Raw genomic sequence first — 17109 nt, 5'->3', positions numbered from 1 at the left:
AAAAAGTCCCCTTTTAAAACAAGCAGGGCTGGGTGTGATGGCACATGCCTGTAATCCCAGCACTTTGAGAGGATGAGGTGGGAGGAGTGCTTGAGCCCAGGAGTTCAAGATCAGCCTGGGCAACAGAGTGAGATGGGACCCCATCTTTATTTAAAAAAAAAAAAATAGCCAAAAAACTTAGTGTGGTGGTGATGTGCACGGTAGCCCCAGCTACTCAGGGGGCTGAGGATGTGGTGGCATGTACCTGTGGTTCTGTGGTTCCAGCTACTCAGGAGGCTGAGGTGGGAGAACTGCTCCAGCCTGGGACATGGAGGCTGTAGTGAGCCATGATCGTGTCACAGTATTCCAGCCTGCGTGACACAGCATGATCTTGCCTCAAAAAATAAACAGATAAAACAAGTAGTAGAGTGGAAGAGCTGGGAACCAACTGGCCAACGTTTGCATTTCATGGTTATCTTGAAGTTCCAGGTACAGCAGAGGCTGAGCCTCTGGGTGGTTTAAGGCCTAGTTGGCCATCAGATTTAGCTTCAAACTTTGCCACTGTCCTTAAGGAGGTGAGTCCTCCATGAATAAAGGGAATAGTGACTTTTTCCGTTAGACAGTTTAAGAATTTGACACTTATATAAAGAACAGCATCCAAAGAAAGTTTATTCTGTGATATTAGAGATGGAAGGTTTTCATATAAATGCAAGTCTGACAAAGTCAGCATCTTTCTAGCTGTCTAAGGAAGAGCCACTTGTAACACAGCCAGCCAGCAGGCTGCTTTGTCTTTTATTATAAAGAACACTAACACAAATGCAGCATGATCGCTATAAAATAAATGTGAAATTTGTACAAAAGTCCCAGTCCTCCCGCAGTTCTAGGTTTACAGTCAGGCTCAATCTTACTTGCCCCTCTCCTGCATGAAAACAAGTGTGTTTTATACAGCCTCTGCCCCCCAATGGCATAGTTTAAGGCTCTATATTATATTTAAAATTAAAATTTTTTTCCTATCATCCACATCAATTTGGAAGCTGCTGGTTAACTCTTCTACCACAAAGGGTAAATAAAAAGACCAGTTTTTAAAGTCAGAGAATTCAGCTCATCTTATAAAAGTATAATAGTTTTGGCCAGACGTTCGTTAACATCTGTTTAAATTAGATAAAGACACAATGCCAAATATTAGAATCGTAAATGTAATTTTGGAGATGATGTTTACCTTGAGTAGGAAGACACTTGGACCATATTAGATTTGAAAGTCTTCTGTTCCAGACCAAAATGGGGTAGGCTAATTCCCTGTCATCCAAGCAACTAAAAGGTAAAAGCCTTATAACTTTAAAATAAAAAAGGTTATTTTTTTCCCCTATAAAAGATGGGCAGTATGAGTTATACATTAAAATTATTTTGTACATCTCTGCTCCAAACCACCACAAAAATGGTACTTTTAAAAATGCCTGCCCATCCTGTCCTGGAAAGGAGTTTTTCCAACATTTAGAGTGACTGGTTCATCCCACGACCCCAGGCTGCAGTTCATCCCGGAACTGTCCTCTGTTCTTCCGTCACTGCAGAGCCCTGAGAATTGTGAACAGCCCTCGGAGCATCTAGGCCTCTGCAACAATCAGGTCTCTGGTGACTTGAAATGCAGCAATGAGGGAGCTCAGCTGGATCTTCTCATTGGTGCCAACAGAAAGCCTGTACCTAACAGAAACCAAACACACAGGGTAAGAAAAAAGACACCACACACAGCTGCCTTTTCTTAAGGGAAAAAGAGATCTAGGACTGAAAATCTGTTGAAGGAGTGGGGATGGGAAGTGATAAAACAAATTTACCCTGGATGGCAATCTTGTATGTGTCCCCCTAACATTTTCTTCTTTGCCCTACACATTGATTTATAAATGTGATGTTTCAAACTCGTAAGGACAGATTCAATTTTAAAAATTATTAGGTATCAGACCGGGCGCGGTGGTTCACACCTGTAATCCCAGCACTTTGGGAGGCGGGCCAATCACTTGAGGCCAGCCTGGCCAACATGGTGAAACCCCCATCTACAAAACAAACAAACAAACAAAAAACAAAAATTAGCCGGGCGTGGTAGTGCATGCCTGTAATCCTCAGGAGGCTGAGGCAGGACAATGGCTTGAACCTGGGAGGCAGAGGTTGCATCACTGTACTCCAGCCTGGGCAACAGAGCGAGACTCTGTCTCAAAAAAAGAAAAAAAGAAAGTATTAGGTATCAACAGTGGTGTTCTGAACTTAACTTTGTCCTAAGTATACAGATATACAAAATTTATGTAATGAAGGATTATTTTGTCGGCAAAATACATTAAGAGGGAAACAAAACGGAGATTTCCTTCCTCTTAATTAAGCCATTTCACTGGGAAGTTTGACTGATATATTGGTGGGTCTGTGGTCTAGTCAGTAAAGCAGGACACTGGAGTTCCTCTTGCCACCTTTTAAATGCCCAGCCACTGAGAGCAAAATCGTCATATTCACAATGCAATGAAGAGAGGTGACCTAATTTGTGCCTGTGAAAGCCAATGCCACAAATTAGAGTTGGCCTATGCTGACGTCTCTGTTGAACCCAATGCTATCTACTTAAATGATAGCTGCCAGCTTCGCTGGGGGCTAATAACAGTGTTTACGGAACCAGGCAAAGCAGAAAATTGAGTTTGTGTTTACTTTTCCCCCCAATATGCTTTAGTATGCCAAAATGCCTTCATAACAGCTGGGTGGTTGAAGCGAAGCAGGCCTCCCAAATAACAAGGGCATTTTCAGAATCAATGTGGGCCGAGCCTGTGAGGTCCAAGGAAAGGCCTTCATCTCAGATATGTAACTGATCTGTACTTGACCTGTGAGTTTATCCCCATGTTCTTTAAGCAGCTCACACCCTTCCCCACATTCCATTCAATATTACCAGACTGGATTCTATTGTATGTGAACGATTTAGGGAAAAAAAAAAAAAAACCTGAAACCAAGAAAGTTGAAACAACTCACAACAGGGAGAAAAAGGAGGAAAAGAATGAAAACTGAAAACTGGGAGAAGTACTCACTCAATGTCTGCCATTTTGGTCAATAAATGTATTCGAACTGAAGATGGAAAGTCAACTGAGGGAAAAACAAAATCAAACAAGTTAGGTCTGTCACTCTCTACTGTCAAAAAACCCACAGAGGACAAATGAGTTTCAACATCAAATCCTTAATACTGAACTAGTCCCGAGGCCTCAGCCTGCTCACTAGATACCACACCTCTAAGAGTAAAAACGGTGCTTGTTTCATACTTTTTACCCACTCGATTTTGTGCTTCTTTATAGGGTAGTCAAAAAGGAAAATGAGCAGATACCAAAGTGATCCTGAGAACACCAAAGATCACACCGTTCTTAGCAGCTGGGTAGCTCTACAAGTTAACCTGAATGCTGAGTTCCCACTTGCTGTTTTTATTCTGTATTTTACTTTATTTTGAGAGGGGGGTCTTGCTCTGTTGCCCAGGCTGGAGTGCTGTGGCATGGTGTGTTCATGACTCACTGCAGCCTTGACCTCCTGGGCTTGAGGGATCCTCCACCTCAGACTCTTAACTGAGGCTACAGATGTGCACCACCATGCCTGGCTAGTTTGTATTTTTTGTAGAGATGGAGTTTCACCATATTGCCCAGACTGGTCTCGAACTCCTGGGCTCAAATGATCTGCCCATTTCGACCTCCCAAAGTGTTGGGATTACAGGCGTCAGCCATCATACCCAGCCTGTCCCCATTTAAAAACCAAGCACAAACAACAGATTTTTTTAAAAGTTGGTTTATGCTGAGCTTCCACAATCAAGGTGCAGAGCAGGGCCTGAGCCAACCATACTTTGGGCAGAAGGCATGGCATGGGCCAGCCAGGAAGAGGTCTGTGAAGGCCTGGGCAGAACCAACATTCATTGACCCAGTTAAGTCTCCATCCGCAGTTGGCCACTGTGGAGGGAAGAGCTTCTCTGAAAGCCTACACAAGTCACCAGGGGGGGTTAGAGAACACGGATGCCTGGTTCTCCTCCGAGAAGCTGACTTAATTTGTCTGGAGTGCCCCTATCTGCTGCCAAGGTTGAGAACCAATTCTCTGTGTAGAAGGTACAGGCAAGTGTGGAACTTATGTTTTCCTTAAGCCTGCTTTGGTTTACATGTTTACATATTTTCTCTTTCTTTTCTGGGAATATATATCTAGGTAGATACATAGATAGAGACTTTTTTTTTTTTTTTTTTTTTTTAGAAATGTGAATTAATATATACTACTTACTGCTATAAAATACAAACTCCTAGAGGAAATAAAGTTGGCCTCCAGGAGTTTTCACTCTCCCCAGCAGTTCTAGATATTAAAAGAGGGTTTATGGAACAATTTTTTTTTTTTTTGAGACAAACTCTAGCTCTGTCACCCAGGCTGGAGTGCAGTGGCAAATCTTGGCTCACTGCAACCTCCCCCTCTCAGGTTCAAATGATTCTCCCACCTCAACCTCCCAAGTAGCTGGGATTACAGGTGTGTGCCACCACACCCGGCTAATTTTTCATATTTTTAGTAGAGATGGGGTTTCACCATGTTGCCCAGGCTGGTCTTGAACTCCTGACCTCAGGTGATCTGCCTGCTTCGGCCTCCCAAAGTACTAGGGTTACAGGCTTGAGCCACCCTACCCAGCTCTGGAATAAAATTTTAAACAGTGGCAAGACAGAACTGCTAACAAGAAGGGGTCTGATTTACACTTCATTAGTGTCTTTGCTTCAAGAATGAAGCCTCCTGTCCTAACCATCCTTAACCCCAAAGCAGGCTACCTTCTCCACAGCTTCTCAGCTGGGGGCTAATGTCAGTTACCTCTATGCACAAACAAGTGTATCTCTGTCAGGATATCATGCAGTGCCAACCCCTTCAGAGTTTTCAACTCTGTAATATCTAGAGGAGCAGTTAAGGCAAAGGGAACAAGTTCCAGAACAAACATACTGCAGAGAATTTTGAATCCAAACCCTGGCAAGTGACTTTTTAAAGTAGGACTTTTAATCCCAACAACGGTTTCTCTTTCAACTTGAAGCTGCACATGTTGGACTCCAATTCTTTATTTTTCTTTGTTTCATCTTCAGTAAGGGCTTTCTGAAAGATAGAGTTGTACCTCCTTCTAGTAGAGAATAAAGCCAACTACATTTTCCTTTTCTTTTTTTCTTTTTTTTGAGATGGAGTCTTCCTCTGTCGCCCAGGCTGGAGTACAGTGGCGCAACCTCGGCTCACTGCAACCTCTGCCTCCCGGGTTCAAGGAATTCTCCTGCCTCAGCCTCCCGAGTAGCTGGAACTACAGGCACCCACCACGACGCCCGGCTAATTTCTGTATTTTTAGTAGAGACGGTGTTTCGCCGTATTGGCCAGGCTGGTCTCGAACTCCTGACCTCAAGTGATCTACCTGCCTCAGCCTCCAAAAGTGCTGGGATTACAGGCATGAGCCACCGCACCCAGCCCCAAATGCATTTTCAAAAAGGCTTCATATCACCATTCCCAGCCTTTAATTTCACAGCACAAGAGCTATCACTATCACTGACCACTTGAAAATTACTGCATCTTTGATGCCAAGGCCTAAGCTTTTCTCCCATCTGGGAGTGAAGCTGCGTCAAGCCTTACCCTGACTTGAAGGTCAGAGCCCCCCAAGAACTCTGGAGTGCTAAAGACAAGTACGCACTCCACCTACAGACGTCTCACTCCCACAACAAGCTGACCAGAGTCGCCTGCAGCCAGTTGTGCTTTGCCAGCAAGGTGTGGGTGCTGGCTGCAGCCTGAACTCCTGGGGCCATCTTCAGGTCTCGTTAGCCAGGAGGTTATGAGAAAGGATACTTCTGTAGGCTGTGGTGAAATCTTGATTCAACATCCAGTCCAGGATGTTGGCGATATCTGACTTGAGCGGATGCCCGGTGCAGGTGTAGACAGTCTCCTCTGTCACCTTCCCAAAGGCCATATTGGTGCTCTGTGCAGACAGGGGGAAGGGGGAGATCACAGTGGCTGTCACAGCAGCCACCAAGCTGCAGGGAGCCAAGAAGCAATTGCCAAGGCAGCAATACAGGTGGGCAGCAAAGTTCCATGGGCATAGGCAGTTAGAACCCCACACGTTCTACAACGGGAGGAGTCCCCTCATCAGAGGATGCCAAGGCCTGTTGGCTATTCCAGTGCCAAATCCTTTTCTCTCTTTGCCTTCTTTGCCAACAAATGACTCCTTTTGTTTTTAAAACATTTTCTTTTGCTCTTTGTTTTTTGAGACAGGGTCTTGCTCTGTTGCCCAGGCTGGAGTACAGTGGCATGATCACGGCTCACTGCAGCCTCGACCTCTCAGGCTCAAGTCACCCTCCTGCCTCAGCCTCCTGAGTAGATGGGACTACAGGCATGCACCACCACACCTGGCTCATGTTTTTTTAGTGGAGACAGAGTCTCACCATGTTGCCCAGGCTGGTCTCCAGCTCCTGGGCTCAGGTGATCCACCTGCTTTGGCCTCCCTAAGTGCTGGGGTTACAGGCGTGAGCCACCATACCCGGCCCTGCAACAAGTGATTTTTTCAATTAATCAAAATACAAAGTGAGGAGGGGGAATCCAGCAGGTTATCAGATCAAGGTCTTACCACTTGTAGATTTCTAAATTTACAGATTGATCATGCCTTTGCTTAGGTCTTTCTTAAAAAACTATCGCAAAACAATGACTCAGGATTTGCTGGGACCAGGCCAGGCACGGTGGCTCACGCCTGTAATCCCAGCACTTTAGGAAGCCGAGGCAGACGGATCACTTGAGGTCAGGAGTTCGAGACCAGCCTAGCCAGCATGGCAAAACACTATCTCTACTAAAAATACAAAAATTAGCAGGGCGTGAAACACTATCTCTACTAAAAATACAAAAATTAGCAGGGCGTGGTAGTGGGCGCCTGTAATCCCAGCTGCTCAGGAGGCAGGAGATTCGCTTGAACCCAGGAGGCGGAGGTTGCACTGAGCTGAGATTGTGCTGCTACACTCCAGCCTGGGCGGCAGAGCAAGACTCTGTCTCAAAAACAAAAGGATTTGCTGAGACCATACCTGCAAAATGTTCAGAGCCCTGCGCATGTCTCCACTGGAAAGAGTGACTAGTGCTTTCATTCCATCTTCACTTATATCAACTCTGAAAGAAATAAGCAGAAGGGATTTATGAGGTCCCCTGAGAGCACCAGCATTCACTAAAGGAACAAGATGGCCTGGAATGATTAAGGCTTTAAAGGAATGAAGGAAAGAGAGGAACAGAGTTAATAATCTCCTGATCTATATGATCTAGAATTCACTCTGGTTTTTAGGGACCTGGGCTTCACATTAGTACTCACAGCCAACCAAAACGAGAACAGCCTGCATTTAGGAACAAGCATTCTCCCATGGAGCCAGTCGCCTTGAATTCTGCTCTCTGGGGAGCAGAGGCCTGGCACAAGCCATGATCACACAGTCAAACTCCTCCTTTACAACAAGCAGCTGCTCAGGTCGGCTACTTGCTTGGCATCTGATTACACAGAATGTGATGTCTCAGAACCTTCCCTTCTAGTCTAAAAAGGCTGGAAGCATCTTTGCAGAAGGGACTCAGCAGCCTGCAGTTTCCAATGACAAAGAAGAGTAGGAGGAAATTGGGCAGCTTCCAGGGGAGGAGGATGGAATCAAGAAAAATGAAGTACCAAAAGACTTTTATGAGGAATGGCCTTGAGATAGCAGAGAAAATGATAGCAGTAGATGCTCCCCAGTGCCTCCCCTGTGCTAGGCACTCTGCAAAGTCGTTTTCCAACATCCTCTCCTCTACATACGAACCATCAGTCATCCCACAAGCCTGTTTCTACTACACTGCATCCCCAAAGACCCGCAAAATACTCACTTCTCTTCTTCCACGACATGTTCCAGGCGGGGAACCATGAGTTCAGGAGTCAGGGGACCGAACCGAAACCTCGTGCAGCGGGACTGCAAGGCAGGGATGATCTTTGACAGATAGTTACAGATGAGGCAGAATCTGGTATTCTCTGTGAATTTCTCGATTACTGGTAAGAAAATAAAACCACCTCATGTCAAAGTCCATTCTGATTTTTCAGAGTCCAGAAAACTTGAATTTTTCTGTTGTCACAAGGGTATAGGAAAAGATTCAAGACTGCAGACAAGTGAGGATGTTGGCCGGCTGTGGTGGCTCACGTCTGTAATCCCAGCACTTTGGGAGGCTGAGGCGGGAGGATCACTTGAGGTCAGGAGTTCGAGACCAGCCTGGCCAACATGGCAAAACCTCTACTGAAAATACAAAATGTAGCCAGGTGTGGTGGCACGTGCCTGTAATCCCAGCTACTTGGGAAGCTGAGGCAGGAGAATTGCTAGAATCCAGGAGGTACAGGTTGCAGTGACCCAAAATCATTGCACTGCTCTCCAGCATGGGCAACAGAATGAGACTCTGTCTCAAAAAAGAAAGAATGTAAACAAATGAAGATACAGCCGGCAACAAGACAGGGCAGCTCTGTCCTCTTCAGATCAGAGATTAGTCACTCCTCTTTTTTTTTTTTTTTTGAAACAGAGTCTCGCTCTGTCACCCAGGCTGGAGTGCAATGGCACGATCTTGGCTCACTGCAACCGCTGCCTCCCGGGTTCAAGCGATTCTCCTGCCTCAGCCTCCCGAGTAGCTGGGACCACAGGCGCGTGCCACCACGCCAGCTAATTTTTTATATTTTTAGTAGAGACGGGGTTTCACCGTGTTAGCCAGGATGGTCTCGATCTTCTGACCTTATGATTCGCCCGCCTCAGCCTCCCAAAGTGCTGGGATTACAGGCGTGAGTCACTGCGCCAGGCCAATTTTTGTATTTTTAGTAGAGACAGAGTTTCATCATGTTAGCCAGGCTGGTCTCAAACTCCTGACCTCAAGTGATCTGCCTGCCTCAGCCTCCCAAAGTGCTGAGATTACAGGCATGAGCCACCACACCCGGCCTAGCCACTCCTCTTTCACAAACTGGTAAACATGCCTCTGTGGAATATTACAAAATGCTTCCTTTTTACCATTTACCATGATTCTGGCACTTTTGCCATGTAATCCTATTAAGATTATGAGACCTCTTCTTGTCCTGTTACATAAAATTATATTTGGCAGGTTGATGATTCTTCACCTTCTATGGGCAGGGAGGAGGACGGCTTTTTGCAGACTTTTCCATGGAGACTGTCTGGAGGCCTCAGAGCACTCAAGGGAGCAATAACCTGAACAAAGAGTTGCTTATAACACCAGTTCCATTCTGTAGGTACCCAATGTTCTTACATGGGGATCTGCCCAGAATGACAGTCACTCGGCAGAACAAGATGCCGAAGAAAGGCTGCCAAGCTTCTAGGACCAGAGAGATTCTCACTGTCCTCCTCAACCTCCTCCTCCTCTGCCTCCTCCTCCTCCTCCCCCTCCTCTCCTCCTCCACCCCCTTCTCTCCTCCTCCACCTGCCCCTACCCTTCTCCTCCACATCCCCCTACCCTCCTCCTCCCTTTCTCCTCCCCCTTCTCCTCCTCACCCGCTCCTCTTCCCCCCACCTTCCCCCGTCCTTTCCTTAAACATGTGCTGCCATCTACTCCCTCCCCACAAACTCCTAAAGATCGTTCTTCTCTCAAAGCTGATTCACTTGGAATCTTAATGAGAGATGACAAGTGTCCTTTAAGGGAAAAGAACTGCACTGGGCCCCCAAAGACAGACAAATCGCAGGGTGCTCTCCCTCCCCCCCCCCAAATCATTCACTTGGCAAGCAGTGAAGTAATGTCAGCTCTCCGAGCACCTCAACTTCAGATATTCTTCTCCTAGCTATTGTGGTTCAAAGGGTACCATTAGCAGAAAGGAAAGGGTACTACTAGCAGAAAGGACTATCCGATAGTTTAGGGATGAAAGATTTTCCACACCCCATCCCATGGAAAGATATGAATTCTCAACCCTGAAATTGAACCCAGTGTCAAAGGAGGTTGAACACCAGTGACTGGCCAGACTTAAAAGTCCCCGCAGGGCTTAGTCCTTAGGCTACTGAAGGGGAAGGTCCCACTGCAGAGGTATCTTGCCTGTATCATCAGATGGGAGACACAGAGAACGGCATAGAGATTTCTCTGGGCCAGAAGATGAAAACTGAAAACAAGTCATGCCATATCTCACGTCCAAAGTTCCTAATTCTCCTGTAATCCCAGCACTTTGGGAGGCCGAGGTAGGCGGATCACCCAAGGTCAGGAGTTCGAGACCAGCCTGGCCAACATGGTGAAATCCCATCTTTCCTAAAAATATAAAAATCAGCCGGCTGTGGTGGTGCATGCCTGTAATCCCAGCTACTTGAGAGGCTGAGGTCGGAGAGTCGCTTGAACCCAGGAGGCAGAGGCTGCAGTGAGCCGAGATCACACCACTGCACTCCAGCCTTGGCGACAGAGCAAGACTCTGACTCAAAACCATCCCCTCCCCCCCAAAAACAATAACAACAGCAACAAACACAAAGTTCCTAATTCTCCTTCCAGTGCGCGCGCCAGCCTACACACTCCACAGTGCCTCTGCTTACCTCTTCTCAAGGCATTCTGGGCGTCCTGAGTCATGGCGTCTGCTTCATCCAAGATCACTAGCTTAAAGCCTTTCCTAGAAAAACAAATGGTGCTGTCTAAAGATTTCTTCAATCTCACCTCAACATCTGGGCTCAAACCTACATCTTCTCATTTGTGCCATCGGGTCCTGTCTCGGAAACGCTATTTCTTCTAGAACTTTGGCCAAGACAGACATCTTTGGTCACTCAGAGAGGAAATGCCCCATCACTCCTTCAACACTTGGTGGGAATGGAGGACTGACTTCTCTACTTCTATGTGCTGTGTCCTCTGGCATCTTCACTTTCCTCCACAGTCCACCCTCCCATGCTACTGCTTTCCCCATCTCCCTCACTCACACCGGAGTCTCTCACCCTTTTGCTTTTTTTGAGACGAAGTTTTTGCTCTGTCGCCCAGGCTGGAGTGCAGTGCCGCAATCTCGGCTCACTGCAACCTCTGCCTCCCAGGTTCAAGCGATTCTCCTGCCTCAGCCTCCCGAGTGGCTGGGATTACGGGCACCCACCACCATGCCCAGATAATTTTTGTATTTTTAGTAGAGACGAGGTTTCACTATGTTGGCCACACTAGTCTTGAACTCTTGACCTCAGGTGATCCACCTGCCTAGACCTCCCAAAGTGCTAGGATTACAGGTGTGAGCCACTGTGCCTGGCCCTCACCCTTTTTCTTTCTTTCTTTTTTTTTTAGCCACCATCCTAGTTGTCTTTCCTGATCTCAATTTATTTTAAAATTCAAACTAGCTCATCCCAGCTTAGGGTAATCTAACCAGTTCTCAGGAACTAAAAATGAAGAATGCTTCCCTAAAGAACTTGGTAATACAGGCTGGGCTCACGTCTGTAATCCCAGCACTCAGGGAGGCTGCAGCAGGCAAATTGCTTGAGCTCAGGAGTTCGAGACCAGCCAATGCAACATGGCAAAACCCCATGTCTACTAAAAAATACAAAAATTAGTTGGGCGTGATGGCTCACGACTGTAGTCCCAGCTACTCAGGAGGTTGAGGCTAGAGGATCGCTTGAACCCAGGAGGTGGAGGGTGCAGTGAGCCGAGATCATGCTACTGCACTCCAGCCTGTACGATAGAGGGCGATCCTGCCTCCAAAAAAAAAGAAAAAAAAAAAAAGAACTTGCTAATACAAGTGTAGACAACATTTTATTTTAGCAGTCGCATTATAATACTTCTTACTACCGTCCTCTCCTTTATCTCTTTTCCATGGTTGCTTTGGACAAAGTCAGTATTTTTTTTCAACCCATATAAACTGGCTAAGGAGAGGATTAAAAAATTTAGCCATGTCATCTTACTAATCAAAATCAAGGGAGCGAAATTACACAAATAATTCTTACTTAAATATTGTCCTTGTGCTAGCAAAGCTCAGGATTGGTCCTCGAACGATGTCTATTCCTCGGTCATCTGAAGCGTTCAGCTAAATGTGCAAGACAGAAGCCAAAACAAAAAGCATGTTGCTATGCTATCTGTGAGTTCTTGGTTTTAATGTATCTCCTCATCAGTCCAGCTCAGCAGGTTAGCTCTCTATGTCTAATGATGGCTAAGAGATCAGCACAAAATAAAAAATCAGTTTTACACCAAACTCATTAAATCAATAAAGATGGCTATATTACCCCCACTGTTTGAGGACAATGACTGACATAAGCTGGAGAAATAATTAACTGGTATGGTTACACTGAATAGCACCTCTGGTATGAGCAGAATGATACAAATTTCAGCTACCACAATCCCAAGGTTACCAAGTTCTTAATAAACTGAAATAAGGACATTAGTAGCAGCAAAGTTCTGAGACCCGCGTCTAAAAAGTAAATTAAACTTTTCTTGCAATAGACAATATTCAGATTTTTGAATCTAAGTATGTTAGTCAAGGTCGCAGCAATATACAGATGGCATACTCAAACGCAGCAATTTGAAGAGAATTAAACAAGGAGATCTTTTTAAAGGTGCCATATAGGAAAACCATGGGGCTATGCAATACCCGTGACCCTTAAGCCTGAAAGGGTTAGTGAAGGGAGTGGCTGTAGGCACCTGGAGAGGGCTGCAGGAAAGGTGCCACCTGTGAGATGTACCCTACAGATGGGCCATGCTGCCAGCCTATCAGCCCCCAGGGAAGGTCCCAGCGTCACTCACTTCCTTCCCCTACCCCTGCCGAGGCCTCTATTGGCCAAACCCAACAAGGAGCCAGAGGGTAAGTAAGCTTATAGTCAGTAGAGCTCAGCCTTCCAGGCAGGAATAGGGTGGAGAGACGTGGAGAATTGATCTGAAGGGGCCGTGGCAGACAGGCAGCAACCAAGTAACCATAAAGGAGGGTTTGGGTAGAAGTTGGCAACAGCAAAGAAAAAGATGCCTAGCCCTACAACTGCCCTCTAGCTGACCAACACTAATCCAGACTAAAATGACCATTATAGGAAAAAGGGAATTAAAATATCTTATTTCGAATTTACTTCTTTCCTAACTGTCCGTGGGGCAACTTACTTTTAAAGTAAAATAAAACCAGCAGAACTGAAATTCAGAGACCGGAGTCCTAAGTTATTTGTAGAGTAAGAACAATCGTATTTACCTCCAAGACCATGGAGCCAAATTCTTTGTCTTTATACAGCTGTTTCGCACAGGCTAGGATGGTAGATGTCTTGCCTGTCCCTGGGGGACCATAGAGAAGCAAGTGTGGCAGTCGGTCTTCACTGATAAACTTCTGAACTGAGGATCAGGAAGGAAGAAGGGCACCATCAGTCTTTGGGAGCCGCCTCATTCACCCTGGGCCCCTGAGTTGGGCTGAAAGCTCTTCAACCCACTGCAATGTCCAAATCAGAGGCAGATGCAACTTGATGTAGGGGCCTTGTCTCTGCGTTCCTGGGGCAACTGGAATTCACTCAATAGTGCAGCCTGCCAGCAAGTATTTACTGAGTGCCTACTGTGTTACAGCCACCTTTCTGGGTGCTGACAACATCTGTGAACTTAAATGATTCGCTGTAATGCTATTTTTACTCCACTGAGTTGCAATTTTATGCTCATGTTTGTGACTTACCCACTAGACTGCAGCTCTCTGAAGAAAATGAATGAATGATCTTAAAGCCACATTCTACAAAGCTCAATCCGATTCTTTGAAGTTATTACTTAGGAGAGACATCACCAAGAAATTTACACAGGTCCCTCAACCAGGACAAGAGCAACTGACACATGGATACTTACTGGTACTCAGAATGTCCTGATGAGAAATGAGATCATTCAGGGTCTGTGGCCGGTATTTTTCAACCCTGAAATACAATTTAGTATGTATTATGACATATATACATGCAAGAATATTTTATGTGTAAAAGAATCCTTGCAGGTCAGGCACAGCGGCTCACACCTGTAATCCCACCACTTTGGGAGGCCGAGGCGGGTGGATCATTTGGGGTCAGGAGTTCAAGACCAACCAGACCGACCAACATGGGAAAACCCTGTCTCTATGGCCACCTCCTAGGGTCTTTGTAAGGATCGAACATCTAACAGGGCGTCTGCTAACCCAATAATATGCCATTCAATAAAAAATACCCAAAAATACAAAAATTAGCTGGGTATGGTGGCATACCAATGCAGCCGCACCTACTCAGAAGGCTGAGATGGGAGAATTGCTTGAACCCGGGAGGTGGAGGTTGCAGTGAACCGAGACTGCACCACTGCACTCCAGCACTCCAGCCTGGGCGACAGAGTGAGACCCTGTATCAAAAAAAAAAAAAAAAAAAAAAAAAGAATCCTTTCATATCCTAATTTAAAAAGCAAGAAAAACAAAGCACTTTAAGTTTGAACACAGACCAGTGGTTCTCAACCAGGGGTGATTTTGTCCTCCCAGGAACATCTCGTGATATCTGGAAACATATTTAGTTGTCACAGGTGAGTGGAGGGTCCTATGGCACTTAGTGTGTAATCTCTAGGAATGCTGTTACACATGCTACAGTGCACAGGACAGCTCCCCCAAACCCACCCAGAGTATCTTGCCCAAAATGTCAATAGTGCCGAGGTTGAACTCTGTTCTAATTTCATCTTTTCAGCTGTTTGTCTATAATCTCAACCTGATGGGCACCTACTATTTCAAAGTGCATTTGAAACTGAACTCCTACCCAAATAGCCTTCAACAGAAGAATGGATAGGTAAAACCTCTTCTGTCCATACAATGGAATATGATTCAGCCATAACAAGAAATGAACTACTGATACAAGCAGCAACATGCATGAACCTTGAAAACATGATGCTGAGTGAAAGAAACCAGACACAAAAGGCCACATAGTGTAGGATTCCACTTACATGAAATGTCCAGAATAGGCAAATCCATAGAGACAGAAAGTAGATTAGTGGTTGCTAGGGGCTAGAGGAAGGGGAGAATGGGGAGTAACTGTCAATGGGCACAGGATTTCCATTTGGGGTGATGAAATTTTGGAACTAGATAGTGGGAAGACTCCACAACAGTCCACTGCATTCTGAACGTACTTAATGCCGCTGAATTGTACATTTTAAAATGGTTACAGGATGGGCTTGGTAGCTCGCCTCCAAAAGTCCCAGTTCTTTGGAGGCTGAGGCAGGAGAATGGCTTGAACCCCAATGTTTGAGGTTACACTGAGCTGTGATCATGCCACTGCACTCCAGCCTGGGCGACAGAGCAAGACCCTGTCTCTAAAAAAATAAATATGTAAATACATGTAATAGTTACAACTGTCAATCTTCCGGGTTTTTTTAACCACAATAAAAACAGATTGGCCGGCCACAGTGGCTCAAGCCTGTAATCCCAGCACTTTGGGAGGCCGAGGCGGGTGGATCACGAGGTCTGGAGTTCAAGACCAGCCTGGACAATATGGTGAAACCCCGTCTCTACTAAAAATACAAAAATTAGCCGGGCGTGGTGGCGGGCTTCTGTAATCCCAGCTACTCAGGAGGCTAAGGTAGGGAACCGCTTGAATCCAGGAGGCGGAGGTTGCAGTGAGCTGAGATTGCGCCACTGCACTCCAGCAACAGAGGGAGACTCCGTCTCAAAAAAAAATTTTTTTTTGAACTAGTTACTAGACAATGACAACTTGAGCTTTTCGTAGCCAAGCCAAATTGCTTCAAAGTCTTGAAAGCATTGCTAGAACATAGTTGTTGAAGTAGGATGGTTAAGAGTACAAGCTCTGAATTCAGACTTCCTAGATTCACCTCCAAGCCAATTTTCTAGCCTAAGACCATAAGGAAGTCATTTAACCTTTCTAAAATGCAGTTTCCTCCTGTGTAAAATTTGAAGCGGTGCCTACCTCTTACGGTCTTTGTAAGGATCAAACATCTAACAGGGCGTCTGCTAATCTAATAATATGCCATCCAATAAAAGTTGGCCAGGGAGCCTTATCACTAGTTTAAAATGTGACCAATAGTCGCATCGCAGGTTTTGAAGAGTGGGAAGAGGGCACTTTGGCATGGAGGCCATTGCAGGTGTCAGGAGACGCGGGATCGAACCCCTGTGCTGTCACCAGGTGCGAAAGCCGACTTCTTCTTCGGCAAATGGAGCTGGGCGTCAAAGGGTGACAGCTGGCAAAAGTCCTAAACAGAACGGACGAGTCTGGGGAGCTGGGGGGTGTCGGGGGAAACCTTTGCGGCTCGATCCCGGCTGCAGGCCCGGGGGAGACGGGAAGAGGTCGGGTTGGGGTCCGATCACCTGCCCACTCCAGCCACCTCCTCCCCGCGCGGCCGCCCGGCCCCCTCTGCCCACAGCCGCCGCTCGGCCTCTTCCTACCAGGGCAGGTTCCTGATCTTGGCCGCCGCGGGCTGCTCCTGCTGCTTGAGCGCTGAGGTCTCCATGGCGGGGAGACGAAGGTGACCAGATCAGCTGAGATCGTCGCGTCACCCAAGCGCCTGCCCAGTGACCAGCCGCGACCCGGCCCTGAGACCCTGGCACTTAGAGTTCGCGCGCAAAAGCAACTCTCGCGAGTCGTGGCCACCAGTTTCCGACTTCCTCCCTCGGTCCCGCCCCCTCGCGTTGCTAGGGCGCCGGTTGCTAGGTTACCGGGAGGCGCGGGCCGCCAGCCTCCCTCCAAGCTCCGCCCCTCCAGCCTGCTCTGAGTTCTCAGATACCCAGGCGCTTTCAGAGCAGGGAAGCGGGAGAGGCAGGGCCCCCTGCAGCCCCAGTCATCATTACATATTAAGATCTCACAGCCAAAGCCAATTCCTCCATCGCCAAGCTTCAAACACTTACGTTCAAAGGAACAAAAGCTGCCGGGGCTAAAAAAAAAAAAAAAAAATCTAAGAAAAAAACAGCCCGGAGTAACACGGTTGGGTCTTGAATATAGACGCCCTTGTGAAAAAAGACTCGCGATACCTCTCGGCCCCAAAGCTGGGAGGTGAATATTTGGAAACGAAAACAACCCCAAACACACACAACTGTAACCTACCTATCTCCGGAATCCATGTCCCTCACCCAACAAAATTTGGAGAACCAACCTCCAGAAAACATCTCCAGAGAAAAACAAACAGAAACTTCCAGTTGCGTTAATCTGTGTCGCTGGAAGGATCTAGTTCATGAACACAGAGGACAGGGTCCCTGTGATCTGAGATACTGAGGAG

At 46.5% G+C, this 17109-nt stretch overlaps 1 protein-coding gene across 1 annotated transcript; it reads right to left on the bottom strand.

Annotated features, from left to right (window-relative positions):
- Window positions 1–628: 628 nt before the first annotated feature.
- Window positions 629–16483, bottom strand: RFC5 (replication factor C subunit 5). Its single transcript, XM_008004872.3, has 11 exons — window positions 16283–16483; window positions 13735–13799; window positions 13106–13242; window positions 11883–11962; window positions 10509–10582; window positions 7846–8005; window positions 7035–7116; window positions 5815–5944; window positions 4813–4890; window positions 3030–3084; window positions 629–1677 (listed from the first exon to the last, which is right to left on the bottom strand). The coding sequence occupies exons 1-11, from the start codon at window positions 16345–16347 to the stop codon at window positions 1581–1583; spliced, it is 1023 nt and encodes a 340-aa protein (XP_008003063.2). The 5' UTR covers window positions 16348–16483; the 3' UTR covers window positions 629–1580.
- Window positions 16484–17109: the final 626 nt, after the last annotated feature.

This window comes from Chlorocebus sabaeus, chromosome 11 (assembly GCF_047675955.1).
Source record: "Chlorocebus sabaeus isolate Y175 chromosome 11, mChlSab1.0.hap1, whole genome shotgun sequence".
In the NCBI taxonomy this organism is placed as follows: domain Eukaryota; kingdom Metazoa; phylum Chordata; class Mammalia; order Primates; family Cercopithecidae; genus Chlorocebus; species Chlorocebus sabaeus.
This window is presented reverse-complemented; position numbering and strand designations above follow the sequence as displayed.

Coding starts and splice junctions, on each gene's coding strand:
- RFC5 (XM_008004872.3), bottom strand. CDS start 16,347: ATGGAGACCTCAGCGCTCAAGCAGCAGGAGCAGCCCGCGGCGGCCAAG. Junction 13,800..16,282: donor AAGATCAGGAACCTGCCCTG/GTAGGAAGAGGC, acceptor ATTGTATTTCAG/GGTTGAAAAATACCGGCCAC. Junction 10,583..11,882: donor AGCACAAGGACAATATTTAA/GTAAGAATTATT, acceptor TTGTTTTTCTAG/GAAAGGCTTTAAGCTAGTGA.